Source organism: Simochromis diagramma, unplaced genomic scaffold (genome assembly GCF_900408965.1).
Source record: "Simochromis diagramma unplaced genomic scaffold, fSimDia1.1 OVJJ01000229.1, whole genome shotgun sequence".
Classification (NCBI taxonomy): Eukaryota; Metazoa; Chordata; class Actinopteri; order Cichliformes; family Cichlidae; genus Simochromis; species Simochromis diagramma.
Genome location: NW_024386869.1, coordinates 1,300,140 through 1,318,476, shown reverse-complemented (window position 1 = coordinate 1,318,476; position 18,337 = coordinate 1,300,140). Strand labels below are relative to the sequence as shown.

At 38.9% G+C, this 18,337-nt stretch overlaps 1 protein-coding gene across 2 annotated transcripts; it reads right to left on the bottom strand.

Moving 5' to 3' along the window:
* Positions 1-12,140: 12,140 nt before the first annotated feature.
* Positions 12,141-18,206, bottom strand: LOC120733347 (zinc finger protein 2 homolog). 2 transcript variants are annotated; one of them, XM_040031450.1, is made up of 6 exons: positions 17,807-18,206; positions 16,812-16,914; positions 16,596-16,711; positions 15,143-15,381; positions 14,931-15,034; positions 12,141-13,749 (listed from the first exon to the last, which is right to left on the bottom strand). In XM_040031450.1, exons 1-6 carry the CDS (start codon positions 18,027-18,029, stop codon positions 12,432-12,434), a joined length of 2,103 nt encoding a protein of 700 aa, XP_039887384.1. In that variant the 5' UTR covers positions 18,030-18,206; the 3' UTR covers positions 12,141-12,431. The 2 variants fall into 2 exon arrangements, with proteins under 2 accessions (XP_039887384.1, XP_039887383.1); XM_040031449.1 differs by having other exon boundaries at positions 12,141-13,752; positions 17,807-18,203.
* Between the last annotated feature and the right edge of the window lie 131 nt (positions 18,207-18,337).

Below are 18,337 nucleotides of genomic sequence, written 5' to 3'. Positions count from 1 at the left end.
AAAAAGAAAGAAAGACTTTTTAATCTGATTAAAGCATTATGACAAATATACTGCCAATTCTGGTATTCCACGAATGCCTATCAGGCATTTGCCATGGATTCATTTATTCTTCTATTTTTTTCCCTATTTAGATTGTCAGGGTTCCTGGGTCATTGACCCAGTGTTTTCAGTTTGTTCATGTTCACTGTTTATTTTCCATATGTTTCCTGTCATAGTGTGTTAGCCATGTGTCTATATGCATTGTATCTAGTTCTACTTCCTGTGTTATTAGTTAGATTAAGTTTATCTGTGTACTTACCAGTCTATCATCATCATCATTAGCCCATGTATTTAAGTCCTCAGTTTCCCTCAGTTCCTTGTCTTGTCATCATCAGTCCCGCGTGTGCGTTTTCCAGTGCAGTTAGTCAGCCATTCAGTCTTTCAGTCAGTTTAAGTCCATCTGTTATGTCCTGTTAATCCTGCCTTTACAATAAAACTGTCCACATCCTTCACCAACCTGTGAGTCCTGCATTTGGGTCCTCTCTTCCTTCTCTCCACACCGCGACACCCTGACATAGATCTGTTGTGTTCTCGGTGTGTTCTTTAAATATTTCTTAAGCGGTAATATATATATATGGTATCTTTTGAAAAGAAAGGAAATGTTTGGATCGAATTTTATTTTTCTGTTATATTTCTGATTTGCTGTGATTTGCTTATGAAAATATTTTATCCACAAGTAGAGTTACAAATGAAAACACATGACTTGTGCACAAGCCGAGAGGTGACCTACATGTAGGGTTTAATTTGAATGCATGCCTCTGTGCCTATGAGTTTTTGAATGCTTTTAAATGTTCATCTTAATGGGTTAACTAAATGATCCTTAACAGTGCTATGACAGTGTCAGCAATGCAAATTGTTGAGTGAATAAGTCATGCAAATAGGAAATTTATTTTGTGTGAAATTAAAATAAGATATTCAAAATTATGTGTGTATTATGTAATAGCATAATATATGTTATGATGCAATCACTATAATTATGCCATAAATGTTCTGATAATTTACTGTTTGTGTTTTCTTTTACAACTTGAGAGATGATTTATTCTGGTTTATTCAAACGCCCATGCTCCCTTAAATGCAATCTAACCATCAACCTTAAAATGTGTCCCCCCCCCCCAAAAAAACCCCAATATATAGCCACAATTTATATAAAAATAAAATAGATATAAATATATCTATTTTATTTTATATATATATATATAAAATACATGACAAATACCTGACTTGATCACCCCAAAACCAACATCCTGAGACTTTATGCTAAGTGGTGGAAAGAAGGCTGAGGACTCGTGAGTGTCAGAACCACTGTCCAAGATGAAAAAACAAAGATCCATGAATACATAAGGAAGATAGCCACAACTGATCATGTGGTTAGCAAATACCTGGGCAGCAGAAACCTGTGAAAGAAGAGGAGCAAGAAGAGGATCCATCATGGAAGGACAGGCCCCTGCATGGTATGTACATCCGGAAGATAGAGGAAGTGGCTGACATCTAGAAATCCTACCAATGCCTGGACAAAGCTGGACTGAAAGACAAAGGCACTAATCATGGCAGCAGAGGAACAAGCTCTAAGTACAAGATCCATAGAGGCTGGAGTCTATCAGACCAGACAAGACCCCAGGTGCAGGCTGTGTAAAGATGTTCCTGAGACAATGGATTGTCGGAGCAGTACGGCTACCGTATTCAGAAGCCTTGCGGAGTAATCCAGGTCCAAAACTCCACTTCAGGTCCCAAAGTCAAACGAACACTACGGCATTACTGAGAGTTAAAAACGGTCTAAATTCCTTCATCTTTAATAAAATGATCAGTGTTGCTGCTTTACCAGGTGTAACAATTAAGTTTAACATTCAGGCATCCATGAAAACCGAAGCTGGAGGATGAATACTAACTTTTTTCCACTTGATAAAAGTTAACGTGAGGGTTCCCGATGGTTAGGGACAAATGCAATGGCATGGCAGGATGCTGTAAACGGACCAAACTTGAGTCAGGTCAACTGAGATAATCCATCCACAATACGAGGTTAATCATTAATATACTGCAACAACATGGGAATAGAGCAGCTGCGAGACATTAATGAATCAATGGTAAGGAAGTGGAGGAAGCAAGAAGACTGAGTTAAGTAAAGTTTGACTTATCTGACTGTTTTGTTTTCCTTAACGCGCCTTATAACCCGAAAAATACGGTCTATAAAAATCTAAATCTTGGGCCCATAAAAGAGGTTGAAGTAAGAGAACTCTATTCAAAGACTGGCAACAAATCAACTAACTCAAATAAACAGACTTACCTAAATAAGGCAGAAATGAAAATAGTTGCTGATCAGCCTACAGTGACACAAAAACATGTGGCAAAGATATTGAGTAATATCTCATTTATTCTGTTTAAAAATTGTTCTATCAACTCAAATTCTTACTCTCAGGAGTTAAACACAGTCATTCCAATTGACACATATCAAAAACTATTCACATTGTCAATAATGATAAATGTAACTGTTAAACTAATTGTAAAAAAAAAAGTCATCCGTGCTTTGAATGTAAATTTGTAGTAGGAAAGCAGCCACACCCGTGTGCTGGCCAATGTGGTAGGAGTTAATTTTAATACATTCATCTTTAGCCTTGTTTATTTGAATCCTTTTGTATATCCTCTCAGTCATTGGAGCGACTTAATGAACCATGCAATTTCTACATTATTATTTACAGTGTAAAATCTAAAAGCTGGTTATCAATCAGTTAGATCAGAGTTACTGAAATACTGCATTTTTTCATGAAAATTTAAGCTGTTTAAAATTATTTTAAAAAGCTGCAAGATTGTGTATTAAAGTGTCAACAGGGATGATTGTGGTTTTATTCAAAACACAATCGCACTCCACAATCAAAGCACATTTCTCAGCTGTACTTTAAACACACACGCACACACACACACACACACACACACACACACACACACACACACACACAGCTAAACCACAGATTCACATTGAGGTATATCTAGATCAGATATCCATAAACAACATTCAGACACTTCAGAGACGCGGAACAAGAACAATTTCTGCTGAGGTACCTTTTTAAAAAAAACAAACATTTTAATGTTTTCTTTGGGGAACGCTGTAGATTAAAGATCATGTTAATCCTTGTGCTAATTAACTATGTTTAATACTGTTGGAATTTCATGCTTCGCAAAGACATAATAGTGTTAGTATGAAAAAAAATGTTGCTACATGGGTTTTTCAAATGCTATCATATTTAAAGGAAAATCATGCACACAAAGCATACAAAATTATACTAAAGCAACATAGATGGATTAAAAGCAGTACATAAAAAGTGCCCAAATTTGCTTTTGGGGATAAAGGTTTTTTTCAGCCTTTGTTTCTGAAGTAGAGTCATTGCATCCTATGTGTTTTTCTTAATGGAAGAAGATGTGGATGGAACACTTTGTTCTATAAACTTCAACAAAGTGTTTAAGTTTATAGAACAGGCGACTGTTGTGTTTTGGTGATGTATAAATAAATTTGAATTGAATTGAATGTTAGCAACATATTTGCATTACCTCTCTTGTGACATTAATTTGTACAAGACTCTCTACATTTCATTAGGGATTCCACTTTGAGATCCGTGGTTACAAAAATAACCTTTAATTCCACCACTTCCAGTGATTCAGCTACCTCAGCAGCAGCATGAGAGAGAATATATATCACAGCTATTTTCTATTGTATGTTGCCATTTTAGCTGCACCCCTGGTGAAAAACTGAAAATTGCTGTTGAGGTACTTTTATGTATTTCAGTTAGAATCATTATTTTCTTGGTTATCCGATTATTTATTGTTTTCCGATTCCAAGACTTGGGCAACCAGTTTACAAATTAGCTAAATTATATGAGTCCAAAGGTAATTAAACAATTTTCTCTTTTTAACATCCTAATTGTTTTCTGTACTTCCTTTTCCCCTTCAGCCCGACATGTATTTAGATATGACCATCAATTCTTCATCGTTCGCTGCAGTCCCCTTCATTCCTACAAAGCTCACAAACTCCAATTCCACCGTGATTCAGTGTTACCGATCCAAAGTGAGCATTTTAGTCTTCATCGCATCTTACATCGCCTTCTTCCTCCTCCTTCCTGTATGCATCCTTGTTCTCTTTCTGGGATACCAACAATGGAAAAAACAGCACTCTACTTCCAGGGCTGCAGTCAGTCACTCTGATGCCTTCCTCCACCACTCCTTAGCCATGGAGTTGGCTTCATTCCTGGCAGTCACTCTTTCATTTTGTGGTGGCTATTTAAACTTTGAAGAGATGAGGTTTCTGGGGCTCAATGTTTGGTATGTCACTTGGCTAGGACAGGCTCTGTTCCAATTCCTCACATGTGTGGACAGATACCTTGCTGTTGTTAAACCCATCACCTATCGAAGACTGAAGCAGGCAGATTGTGTCAGGATGAGAAATATGATCATTGGCTGTGTCTGGTTACTGAGCTTTGGATGGCTGTCTGTGTTTTATCGAACTGTCTTTAGTGTCCAATTAATTTTGCACTTCTGTGTTATGACTTTCTTTATAATTAGCTTTTCTTTTTGTAGCATTTCTGTTCTCTATGCCCTCAAGCGCCCAGGCCCAGGGGAAGTAGGCGGGAGCAGAGAGCGAGTTGACCAGTCAAAGCTGAAGGCTTGGTACACCATCATGGCTATAATGGGGACACTACTGTTCAGGATCGGAGGCAATCTGATAAGCACTATCATCTACAATTTAAGGCTGTTGGGGCCAAGTGAAAATTGTGTGATGTATATGTGCGATATCTGGTTTTCAGTGCCCAGCAATCTGGTGCTACCTTTGCTGTTTTTGCACCGAACAGGAAAGCTGCAATGCTATAAAAAACCAACTAAATCAAAGTAAGAAGAAAACGAAATTCAAAAATGTAAAAACAAGTAGAGGAATCTTTGGCAGTAAACTGAAGAGTTAAGATGGACACATATAAAACGGAATGATCTGCATACAAATACACCACAACAGCCTGCATGCCACTGAGTGGCCAATCAATGATGCCACTTGAAGAGTCATGCGAATTACTTCTTTCCAAAAAAACAAACCACTTTTGGAAACTGGCAATGAGGGCAATGGGTACACAAAAACCAAGACCATGGTTTCTGAGTCTGACAAAAAACCATAGAGCAGGGGTCTCAAACCTAAACAGCTGTGGGCCACTGCGGGCACTGCCATCTCACTGGGGAGTGTTCAAGTAGTACAGAAAAACAACAACAACCAAACAAGAAAACACCCACAAATATTTCTGCAAATGTAGTGTTGTTGTTTTTTTTTTTAATATTTCAAGTATTTTGTAATAAGACAAAGCTGCAAATGGCAGTGCAAATCTTTTTTTCCTCACTCTTTACTTACTGAAGCCTTTCAGTGAACTAACAAATAAACAAATTGGTACTGTCTCCCTGGCCAGACACATGGCAGCACTTAATAATTCATTGGATTAATTCATTTTAACTTGGAAGTATGTGTATTTAAATTTATTTATGGAGTAGTTTAGACATACTTGGGCTGTAAAATATGTTCATCTGGAAGGAAAATCTATGCAGAAATTTAGTCTAAAACTTTAATATCAACTGTGCTGGTTGACATATCAGGAATACATTTTAACACAAACTTCTTAGATTATGGATGAACTGAAATATTCACTGAGTGGCAAGCAGTCTGCTGTGGTGTATTTGTAATTGCTAAACAGACAACAATATTGTAAATTCTTAATGACTGGTTTCATCAGACTTATTTAAATAGCGGATAGATATTTAAATAGATTCAGCTTGAAGAAAAGGCATTGACTGCGTGACGTAGCACACCAGCGTGTGCTACGTGAAGATCTATCATAGTGTATATTGTAAGATACTGTAATTCAACAAAACAAATTTCTGGTAACATGATTGGATTTCAATAAAGTAAAAAAACGTGTGATCATTCATTTTATGTGTTTTTCCTTTCTTTCTATTTCTTTGAATCCCAACAGAGCTAATTGGTGATTTATTCAAACATTCTCCATTTTTTGGTGCACCTTACACTGTTCAAACTCTACTGAGGGAATCATGGAGTGGTTCTTATGTAGCGCTTTTCTACTCTACCTGGGCACTCAACTAGCCTCATTCACACAAGAACTTTTTTCTGTGCTCTTTCTATGTAAGTGCTTTCTCTCTAACATTCGCACATATTCAGACTCTGTTGGATGCATCGGAGAGCAACCTCCCCAAGGATACTTTGCATGCAGACTGGATCAGACCACCAACTTTCTGATTAGTTGGTGACCTGCTCTACTTCCTGAGCAACAGTCACCCCATTAATTAATGTATTTTCTCTCTTAAACAGACTTGTTATAATTATGAAAGTAATAATATTAGTTAATTTGGCATTTTCAAAGTGATAAAGTATGTTTTGACAAAAGTATTCAAGACTTAGACCTAAATGCTTTTACAGATTCAAATGCATGGAGACTTTTATGCTGATATTTGTTATTTGGTGAACTGATAAGCCATAATCTAAGAAGAAAAGAAAAGGAAAATTTTAGTTGAACATGTGGATACTGTTTTTAAACATAATGCCTTTACTGGTGTTGTGGTAACACTACATTTCTTTATGAGTGCTATATATGCATTTAAGCACTTTGAGGTGACGGTTGTTGTGATTTGGTGCTATAGAAATTAAATTAAATGAAATACGTTCTTCAAGTTAGTGCTACTTCAGTCAGAGCTGAAGGCACTATTGTGGATGGCAAGGTGATGCACTGGTTAGCACTGCTGACTAACTGCAAATGGATGCTGGGATCCTGTCGGGTGATGCCTTCTTGTGTGGAGTTTTCAGGTTCTCCACTTGCCAGCATGGATTTTCTCTGGGTATTCAAGCTTCTGATGGAGAGTCTCTGGCACCCGCATCTGATGATGTAAGATTAGATGGTCTCTGTAGCTGAAAGCTGTGTACAACTGGAATATGATATATGACCCATCAAACACCACCACCAAACAATCTAAAAATCAAACTAAAGTTAAATAAAACACGAAAAAAAAGCTGAGAAAACTAACATGTGTTGCTCTACTACAGCACCAGCTTGTGTTGTTTGTTTGGTAGTTTTCTCCTGAAAGTTAATCTAAACCTTGGTTTATTCTTTTTTTTCCCTTTCTGTCTTCTCCCATTTTAGTTGTTTCACCTCTTGTTCCCTTTCAGGCCATGGATTTAAATATGTCCATCAACTCTTCATCGGGCGCTGACACCTTGCTTCCTCCATCGATTTTGCCATTAACCCATGTTTAATGTCTAAAGAAGGCTGTGTCCATCTCCAATCTTCTCTTCCTTCCACTCATCATCCATGTCCTTTACCTTGGATACCACCAATTCAGGCAACGGTGCTCCACTTCCACAGAAAGTCACTCTGACACTTTTCTCTATCACTCACTCACTCACTCACCAAAGACTTTAATTCATTTCTGGGGTACCACCTCTTCTTTTTTAGTAGTCTTTTCAATCTCCCAGTCATGATGTTGGTTTTTTGAATTTTGCCTCCTGTGGACAAGCTTTGCTTCACCTCCTCACCTGTGTGGACCTTAATGTTGTTAAACCAATAACGTGCCTTAGATTTAAACAGGCAGGGGGGCAGGATCAGAAATTCCAGCATTGGATGTCTCTGGTTAGTGACACATCACTCTATGATTAACAAATTAGATTTTTTGTAATAGTTTGGCTTTATGGAGAAAATGCACACCTGCAAACGGAGAACCTGAAAACTCCTCACAGGAGGACATCAGCTGGCAGGATCCCAGCATCCACTTTCTGTACTATTTAATGTCAGCCTCTAGTTTGGATCAAAACTTTAACTCAGTCTGTAAAATCTTGCCATCTTTTAGAAAAGACTGCAATTTGGTAAACCTGTCCATGGCCACAAAGCCTGGATGACTTTGCTAATCTCCTGACTTTTCCTCTAGCACCATGCAGGAATAAACTAAGAAAGTGATGTAAAAAATTATCAAAGTAAAATGTTTTCTTTTCTTTTTCTTTGTAATTAACAAGTGTTGCAGTTAAGATTTGCATAAACTGCTAAATATTTAACAAACTGGGGCAGAGGTTCACAACCTTGTACCTGGTTGATGTTGGACTGTAGCAGGGCTGCCCTTTGTTGCCAGTTTTATTCACCTTTTTTTTGGACACAATGGAATGATTCATATTTCCACCCTCACCTGTTGTCCTGAGCCGTGGGTAGTGACCAAAACTATAACTTCAAAGATGCAAGGAGAAAGTCAACCTCTCAATTTTTAATGTGAGGCTTAAAGCTTTCCTTTTTGATAAAGCATCTTCAATATTTACGGCTGGATCAGGTGACCCTGAGTCATTCCTTTGTTTTGCTGTAATAGGCCTAGGCTGCTGAAGGCTTCACATGATGCATTGTGAAAATGTGAGAAGTGTTTTTACATTTTCTTTGTACAATGCCAGTGGAGGTAATTGCTGTTTCATTCAAATATTAGTGCTCCTGGAAATGTAACCTGACCTCCTTCAATAACCCCTGCAACAATTTGAAGCTTTGCCTGTTGTAATATGACCAGCGTAGACAAGAGTCATGCACATACAAATATAATGAGCAACACATACCTAAATCAGTGATTTACATGGAGATGTATTTGGATCACATCCAAGTGATCAGCAGTCAAAGAGTCGACAATCAGAGAGAAGCCAACTGTGGTATTTCTAATTTTGTTGTTAATGTTTTTCTTTATTTAATAAAATGTTGATAATTTATATGCTTTTAATTTATAGGAAAAAATGTGCAACATTTTTCCCATATATTTGCTGCATTATTTGGTAATAATGTGAAACGCCCCCATGTAAGATAAATATTGTTTCAGAAACCTGTTGTTTCTGTTTTGTTTTTTTAACTGTTATAGATCTTTCTCACCACTGCACTGTTCTACGAGTGTCACTTGTTTATCGATTATTTTGTTAACTTGACACTAAAATCCTCAAATTCAGTGAAAAACAGTTCTACAGTTCTTTACATGAAAATAACAGTCAGATCAAGATTTCAAAACTTTTGCATTTTTGGCGCCAATAAGAGAAAAAGTAATTTCAGTACAACCAGGAGGTTAAACTGGACCGGAGCTTTACAAACCAGGTTTCTAGACCCAATAAATAAGTGACTTTACTTTTCATTTCTCTCATACCTTATCATGCGTGCACATGTGCAAAGGTGCAACTGCCATATTTATTTTTAGCATTCAGCCATCTGATACTGTAAGGCACAGTTACTCCAAGAAAAACATTAAAAACAAAAAAGTAAGAGACCCTGAAAGAAAGATGAGAAATTGTTTTTAAAGTTAAAGACTGTACGTCAAGTAAAAGTTGATTAACCAAAAATGTAAAGCTTATTGTTTTCATGTTTAGTGAATCCAACAACAAAAACAGGTGCTGTTGAAGTGTTTTTTCCACTTCCTTTTCTTTTCTTAATTTTTTTTTACAAAATGATCAAAACATTTTTTTGAGATTTTTTTGTGGTGGTTACACCCAAAATACATGTGGTCCAATGCTTTCTGCGAATCAGAAGCTTTGGACAGGCTCTGTTTCAACTACTCTCACCTGTGTGGAGCGCTACCTTGCTGTTACTAAGCCCATCACCTACAACAGACTAAGACAGGCAAATGGGATCAGGATCAGAAACATCAGCATTGGAAACGTTTGCATTATGTACTTACTTAATTTCATTGTATATTATCTGGTTAGCTCTGATGGATCTGACCTGATCATGTTCATCTGTATTACAGGCTTCATTTTAACTGTCATATGCAGCATTTCAGTTCTCTGAGCCCTTCCAGGGCCAGAAGAATTGAGTAGAAACAGGGAGCGGGTTGACCAATCAAAACAGAGGGCTTTTTACACCATATATCAGCAGTGCTTTTGATAAGGATTTGGGCGCCATATGATTGGCACTTTTACATATAATTCAGTTGTAGGTGACACCTACAGTGCTGACCCCAACTAAAGCATGTGTGGTGATGTTCTCCTTACTTTTTTAAAGAAGTGCCATTACATTGAGAACTGTTTTATGCAGCCTGAGTTTAATACTGGGCATTTGACTCTAGGGAACTTTTTTGTGGAGAGGGAAACTGGTTGCTTACATTTTGCACTGTTCTAAACACTCTGTAAGCACCTTGTTGAATTGCATTGTGTTGTGCTGCTTGCTGTTATTTTGTGCACTGTAAACTTTGTTTGTAGAGACTGGTTTTAGGCTCGTTCTTCGTATAGTGGCTGGCAATACACCATTAATTTTTTTTAAAACATCATTTCATCATTTGGGCGTGTTATATGTGTGACATTAGAGGATTTTTGCACTATAAAAGGCAAATCAATACAATGTAGACAACTTTTTTTGGTATCTGTATATAAAGTAAGAGGGATAATAAATATCTGGAGACTAAAGCATAGTGGAAGGTGGAAGCAGGTAACGTTGTGTAATCCACATTTTGAACACAATATAGTTTCCTGTCTACAAACATGTAAAGAGAATTCAGATGCAAAACAGAAGTAATGCTGCATTTCACAGAGCATTAAGTTTTCCATGTGCAAGCTAGTGTCTATTCAAATTAGAAAATTAAATACATTGTGTGTGTGTTTAATGCAAATGTGTGTCCATGATGTAAGATATGACGGGCTCATTTCTGCAGACTTACCGTATTTCCCGGACTACAAAGCGCACTTGAATATTAGCCGCACAAGCTACAATCAGGGGAGAATCCTGTTTTGTACATACATTAGCCGCACCTGACTAAAAGCCGCAGGTGTTTCAATGTTGACTTATCATATGTAAGAGAATATGCACAAAGGGAATTGTCAGGAAAGAGATGGCTGTTTGGAGACACACCCCTTTTATTAATATTTTGAAAAACAAGTTATGGGTACATATTTGCATAACTTTTTAGGTATATGTACAAGTAGCAGTAATTACAAGTACAAAACATGTACTGTGCTTCATAAATGAGTAACAAATGTAGTACATAACAATAACCTACAGCACACCAGAAAAATTGATTCGGCCTACCTTTTAGGCTCAGGTGCAGTGACACGGCTTTAACAAGAAGAAAAGTCAGTCATTCACCACCATCTTCCTGCGCACTAAAACCACCAAAGTCCTCTTCTCCAGTGTCGGATATGAACAGGCTCAGGATGGCTACGTCAGCCACTCAGCCACTCAGCTTTTTTCCTTCGTTGTCACTTTCAAAACCAAACAAATCCTCGTTGTCAGTGTCAGAGTCGAACACCCTCAGAAGGGCCGTGGCGGTGTCCTCCTCTCCATCATGCAGCAGTCCAGCCCTTCGAAATCCGTTGGTGATCATGGATGTTTTCACACTTTTCCAAGCTGTCAGATTCCACCGGTGGAGTTGAGCATAACTTGCTTTTCGCAAGTTTATTGCCACTCGTCATCCTCTATGGGCAGAAATCTGTGCCATCAGAAACTGAATTTGAATAAGTTAAATTTGAATTTGAATTGCTCAGATTGAATCTGAATTGTAACTTGAATAAATGCTTTTGAAAACTGAATATGAATTAGTCTAATTTGAAATTGAATTTATGGTTTGAAAATGAATTGATTTGCTTTGAAACTGCATTTTATCCTTTAAAAATTCAGCTCTCGAATAATTTCAGATTCACTTCTCACCATTCAGTTTCAGTTCCAAAATTCAGTTTTTTGGAACTTACATCCGGTTCCGGTTCAAGCGCAGATTAATAGAACTACGTTTTACTAGCGGACCGAAAGTGTTACTGACGGGAATCTACAGCGCCTTGAGCTGAATTAAGACTTCAGAAGTCATTCGTCACGTCGAATGACCAGCGGATAAACTCTCAGGTTGGTAATAAATGTATTACATGTATAAGAACAAACGTCATGTTAACAAATGATAGCCGTAAGGTAACTTTTATGCTTATTGTAGCTGTTAGCTAAAAACGCTAATTTAGCGTAATTTGACCTGAATTCAGCTTTGACAAACAAATATGATCGACTGTTCAAGTTTAAAAAATATCCAGAGGTCAGAACACTAAGTAAAAGAATTTCAAGGAAGATAAACACTTAAAGTAGCTCCGTGACTTAAGATTGTAGCAAAGGTTTTATTAGAGATGTCTCACAGGGGTAATACATGTACACGTTTATTAATGTAAAACAACAATAAATAAAGCTTAAGGCAAATAAGTTAACTTTCACTGTTCTGTTTAAACAGCCTGTGATAGGCTAATGAGCTGTCCAGGATGTACCCTTCCTCTCACTCTACGGTAGCTGGGATAGGCTCCAGCCCCCTTGCGACCCCTGAATTTGATAAGCTGAAGAGAGAATGGACGTGTGGATGTTTAAAAACAAAAAAACAAACCAGAACTTTAAGTGTTACGTTGCAGATCCTGGCGTTTGGTGGCTCTTCATGTGTGTTTTTAGACAATGGCTCTGAGTAAAAGCTTTGTCACAGAAGGTACACTTGTATGGTCTCTCTCCATTGTGGGTCCTCATGTGAACAGTCAAGTATTCTTTTCGTGCGCAAGCTTTCCCACAAATACCGCACACAAATGGCTTGATGCCCGAGTGAAGCACTAAGTGGTTGTCTAGGTTGGTCTTGCGTTTGAAGGACCAGCCACAGTCTGGGCAGTGGTAGGGCGTCTCCCCGCTGTGGACCCGCTTGTGAACGGTCAGCGGGCCCTTGGTGCTGAATCCCTTGCCACACTCGCTGCAGTGATACGGCTTTTCGTTGGTGTGAATCCTCATGTGGATCTCCAGCTGCGCACTAGTCAGGAACATTTTGCAGCAAATGTCACAGAGGTATGACCTCTCTCTGTTTGTGTGAATCTTCTCGTGTTGCCTCAGAGTCCCAGGAAGTTTAAAACGCCTCCCGCAGATCTTACAGCTGTGGGGTCTTTCCCCAGAATGGGTCATTTTGTGGCGGGATAACGATCTGTAGTCGCAGAGGGATTTACCGCACACACCGCAGAGGTGTGTCTTCCTGTTGGTGTGAGTCCTGTGATGAGCCTTTAACTGCTCTTTGAGTTCAAACACTTTATGACAGGTGTGACATTTGTGGCGCTTCCCCTCCTCGTGAAGTTTTCGATGATCCTCCAGGGAAGCCTTTAGTGCAAATTCATTATGGCAAACATCACATTTGTATGGTTTCTCCCCCGAGTGGCAGGCTACGTGCTCGTCGAGGCTGAGAGCACTAAGGAAAGACTCTCCACAGATGTGACAGTCATCAGTTTTGTGTCGACTTTGAAGATGATCCTTTAAGACCTCCACAGACTCTGAGCGCTCTCCGCATGCTCCGCAAACACTTCCTGGATCGTTTCCGTGACTCCAGGCATGTTTAACAAGCATAACTTCTGACATGTGCAGAGCTCCACAGACCAAGCAGGAAAGATTAGCAACACTTTTCTCAGTCTTAGTCCGAGTGACGCCAGGATGTCTGATCTTTTGCTTTTTTGACACCCTGGACTGCATTTTGGAATCACAACTCTTCAGTTCATTTTTGGACTTATCATTCCTTTCTACTTTTTCTTCTTTCCTTTTGTTGCAGTTCCTGAAAGTTTCTTTCCCCTCAGCTGCAGAGCCGGCTATAAGATCTGCAGCCGGTTCTTCACTATCAGCTTCTCCCATTTCTATCTCATTTTCTTCTCTGCCAGACGCAATCTCTGATTTGCTGCCATCAACCTCTTGGGCAAGGCTGCTGCAGAAACCAGAAGCAAAAAATAACTGGGTTTAAAGTCTACATTACAATAGAGTACAGTATGATAAGACAGTGCTACACTGCCAAACGTGAAACCTGAAGATGTTTTGAAATTTTTAAGTACAAAATCTAATTTTGCTGGGAACAAATATTTAAAGCCAAGTAAAAGCCTTTCTTCAATGTTCTTGCACTCCTTGGCACTCTAGGCTGAGGCATATTCTGCCCACTCCTCTCGAAGCAGACAGACTAAACAATCTGCTAACCGAGGCACTGAAAAACGCACGAGAGTCACAACAAGCTGGATAGATGCCATTATCCATGCATTTTCTTCAAGATTGTGGTCGAGTTTGCAGTCCGAGTGGGGCGAGAGGCAAAGTTCACTGTGGAGAGTTCACCAATCTTATCTCAAGTCTAATACTGCCCTTAACCAAAGTTAGAAAGAGTTTAAGGCACAAAAGCTCCAGAACTTTAAGTGGCTGCCAAGTCCACTTTTTGACTGACAGAATGAAAGATGTTCGCTTTAAGTACCTTGCCTTTTCTGCACTTACATGGACTAATTTGCGGCAAGCTTAATTTGTAACTTGGCTACAGTTAAAAGACATGCTGCTATCAGCTGAGCCTAAATTTTGATTGGACTAAATAATCACTAAACACAAAGTGTCACCAAAAGCCCCTAATGGTCATTAGCTGACAATGACTTTGTGCTTGTAAAGGCTGGCTGGTGAACAAAACAGGAAGCCCTAGCTTGGATATCTGCCGGCTATTCAATGATACCCCCAAAAATTGACACTTGCTCCAGTGACTAAGTCAGCATACTAGAAAATGGGTTCCAGATGACTGGATTTTAGCATCCAAGAAACCTTCAAATTCACCAATTTGTTACTCCATTCACATTTCTTTGGTTATATTTCATGCCTCACTACTCACATAACGCCTCACTGACACATGTTTGGGACGTCTCGCTTTCCAGATTGAAACATGATAATCTCCAAATTTACAAAACCAGAACCTTAATAAAATATTTTTCCAGTTTGGTGTGGCTGTGTCGTAAACTCAACCTAATCCAACACGAATGGGATGAACTGGAGCAACAATCACGAGCCGATCCGTAACATCCAAAACATGTGTTGACTGTCCAGATATTTTACATCACTAGGCGATGCTTTTTTGTGAGTTACCTCGTCTGTTGTCTGGTCTCATCATTAGTTAAGACAACAGAGTTCAAGTTTTCAGTTTGAAGACGATGAAGGTCTTCTTCTCTGGGCTGATGCACCTCTTGAGTCTGAAAAAAACAAAAAAAACAAACACTCAGCACTAACAACGTAAAAGAAATACTGCTTAATAAAAAAAAAGTGCTGTTCCACCTCAAAGGTTACAGAGTCTAAACTACCTTCAGTCGAATGTAGACCGTAGACCGCCCCCATCCCATGATGCTTCTGTGGATCTCCTCTGGCGTCAGCGTCTCTAGTTTCAGAGGTTGTAATTTACGCTTCTTGTCCAACGTTAAGATGTCAAAAGGTTTGTTGTCTCCGGCCAGCTGCGGGCAGGTGGATCTTAGCAGGTTCAGGAAGTCCGCCTCTTTCTGTCCCCGCGGACACTTCAGCTTCAGGACTGGACATTTCTTCAGGACTAACAGAGAGAGGAGCATAGAAACAGCTGCTTAGCTTTTTACACTTAACACTTTAACATTTTCAAAATAGAAAACATTTACAGTAAATAGTGACGACATAGTTAGTAAAAAAAAAAAAGTAAAAAAAAGAAAAGAAGAGATTGAGACATTAATATTTCCAGTGAATTTAAACTCTCCTTTAGGGATGTCAGCATGTAGATCACTGGTCCTGCCAAAGGTCCTTAAAGTTTTCAGAGTTGCATCTTCATTTTGCACTTGAAAACTCCAAAGGATTAGCTTTTTAATATAAAATTCTCTTTTTATTTAATTCAGCCATGAAGGTGGAAGATGAACAACACAGTGAGATATGGTATGAAATAGGTGTGTCTCTGAGTTGAGAGACCAAGTTTCAAAATGTGTCACATTCAAATGATGCGAAAAAAAAAACGTAACAGAAGTCTGTCACTGGACCAATTTTCAAAATAAAAATAAAAATAAATTGCATCTTGAAAAGTATTTAATATACTGTATGAACATGAATAAAAACAGCAAATATTACGTATAAACTTACATAAAACTTTCATGGTCAAGCATAAAATGTAAAAAAAAAAATCTCTAAAAAGACGCATACAGTGGTGCGTCGATATAACGCGGTTCACTTTTCGCGGACTCGTGGATTTTTTTTTGTGCAGTTTTGCATGCTGTTTTTTTCTTTACAGTTATTATAAAACATCTATAATAACTGTAAAAAATAAAGCTGGCTACTACACAGATTTCACCTATCGCGGGTTATTTTTGGAACGTAATTCCCCAGATAAACGAGGAACCACTGTATTTCCGACTTAACGTGAGGAACTTGAAACGGAGCGTAACGCCTCATTGCTCCCATGTGGAGGTTTGATAGTTGCTCAAGTATGTGAATGCATTAACTACTGCCTACTAAGAGTAACCCTGGGCTTTTCAAGCATGGCTGCCATAAAAACTAAAAATAGAGAGAGACTGTGAGTACACTGAGTATAAATAAAGTGAGAAACTAAATTGCCACTGCAATCTGTCGTGTGTAACATTTTTGGGTGGCGATGTGCTGCAGGATACTTTTAATCCTACAAAAATGTGCTGTGGCTCAAGAAAGGGTTGTGGGAGGGGCTAGTTAATTAACTTGTTACCATTTTTTAAATTATAATATATATATATATAATTTTTATACTTTTTATTACATTGAAATACTTATTACCATTTTTCAAGAGCAGGCTGGTCTGAGAGTGCTCCAGGATGCTGATCTTGAGGTCTATGTGGTTCTGAGCTCTGGCAAGATTTCTTCTTTCTGTCTCACACTGGTGTGGTGAAGACCTTAAAGACAGAGATCATCCACCGGCTAATTACAGTCTGAAATGGCCAATATTAAAATGGAAATCATCCAATATACAGGTAAGGATGGTTCATTTTCAACCTTGATGGGCCGGTTATGTCCGCCGTCTGCAGATTCTCATGAGACTCTTCTTTCTCACCCTCCTCTTCCTCAACAGGACTGAAGCTCCTGCTGCACTTTGATCCTGAAGAAAACAAGAACAAAGTAGAAGAGCCTCTTTGAAAGCAGAATTGTTTTATTCTTATCTTAATAATAATAATAATAATAATAATAATAATAATAATTATGGATTGCATTTATGTAGCGCTTTTCAAGACCCTCAAAGCGCTTTACAATGCCACTATTCATTCACTCTCACATTCACACACTGGTGGAGGCAGCTACAGTTGTAGCCACAGCTGCCCTGGGGCAGACTGACAGAAGCGAGGCTTATCCCATTGTTTTTCTTAATTTTTGCTACTTGCGCTGTCCACTTTCTGCTGTGACACAACACATGTGGGACTAATGAAGGTTTATCTTATCTTAGCTTGTATTAATATTATTGTCTACAATGCTCTGCTTTTAATGTTATAGACCACACATGCCAGACTTCAATGACAAAATCTACTATTCTGCCATTCAGAATCAGTTTTAAAAGTGTAAAGGACATGATTGTACACAGTTAACACAAACACGGCTGCCGAGCTGTTAATACTGCGAATATAAAATGTGTGAAATAAATAAAGAAATGAAAATAAATGGTATAAAGACAAACACGGCTGGGGGAAAAAAAACACATACTTCAGAAGACTTTATTTATCCCCAAGGGGCAACTAAGAGACTGACCTTGCCAACCGTACATACAATACACAAACATCACATTGGGGAGACAGGTCAGGATAGGTAGCTGGCCGGTCAGCCGCACGAGCAGCGACCCGGAAACGAACAATGGAAAATGTACAACATGAGGAAAGACGAGGAGAAAAGAGAACCCCCCCCCCCCCCCCCCCCCCCCCAGACTGAGCTCCAACAGGGAGATCAGTTTGAGAACAGGCTTGCTAAATTCTCGTTTATATGCTACAAAGAAAATGACTCACCCGCTTTGTTTAGCGTGGCTTCATGCGGTAGAACTTCCAGCTGTCTCTTCTGCCGGTCGATCTCCTGTCTGAAGCCCGAAGCCTCCTCCTCGTACCCGGCCACCAGTCTGTCCACAGCCGCTAAGATCTCCCGGGAGGCGGCGGCGAGCTTCTCTGTAACAAACTCCCGCAGTTCCTCGGCTTTAGACATGTCAGCCAAACGGTCCGCTGTGTTTCTGCTCATCACCGCAACCACTGCTTTAATGTTTATATCAAATACTTAGTCACTCGCAGCATTGTTTACAATCTGAGAGCGTTTCCGGTTTTGGTGCCCGTTTCATTTTCTCCCACTAGAAACAGAGACCGTCACAAACGTTCCCGGGTCACCTCAGCCGTCCTCTTTTGTGCGTCGATGTTTTTACAGAAGCCGTAATAAGCTTTAATCAGTGAGAACGTAAAAAAAACGAGATATCATTATATGAAAATGACGTAAAATGATCTTCAAAGTTTTTTTAATCAATGTATTGCAATTTCTTTATCATTTTCAATTTT

Coding starts and splice junctions, on each gene's coding strand:
- LOC120733347 (XM_040031449.1), bottom strand. CDS start 18,029: ATGAGCAGAAACACAGCGGACCGTTTGGCTGACATGTCTAAAGCCGAG. Junction 16,712..16,811: donor GACATAACCGGCCCATCAAG/GTTGAAAATGAA, acceptor TCTGTCTTTAAG/GTCTTCACCACACCAGTGTG. Junction 13,753..14,930: donor GAGACCAGACAACAGACGAG/GTAACTCACAAA, acceptor TGGTTTCTGCAG/CAGCCTTGCCCAAGAGGTTG.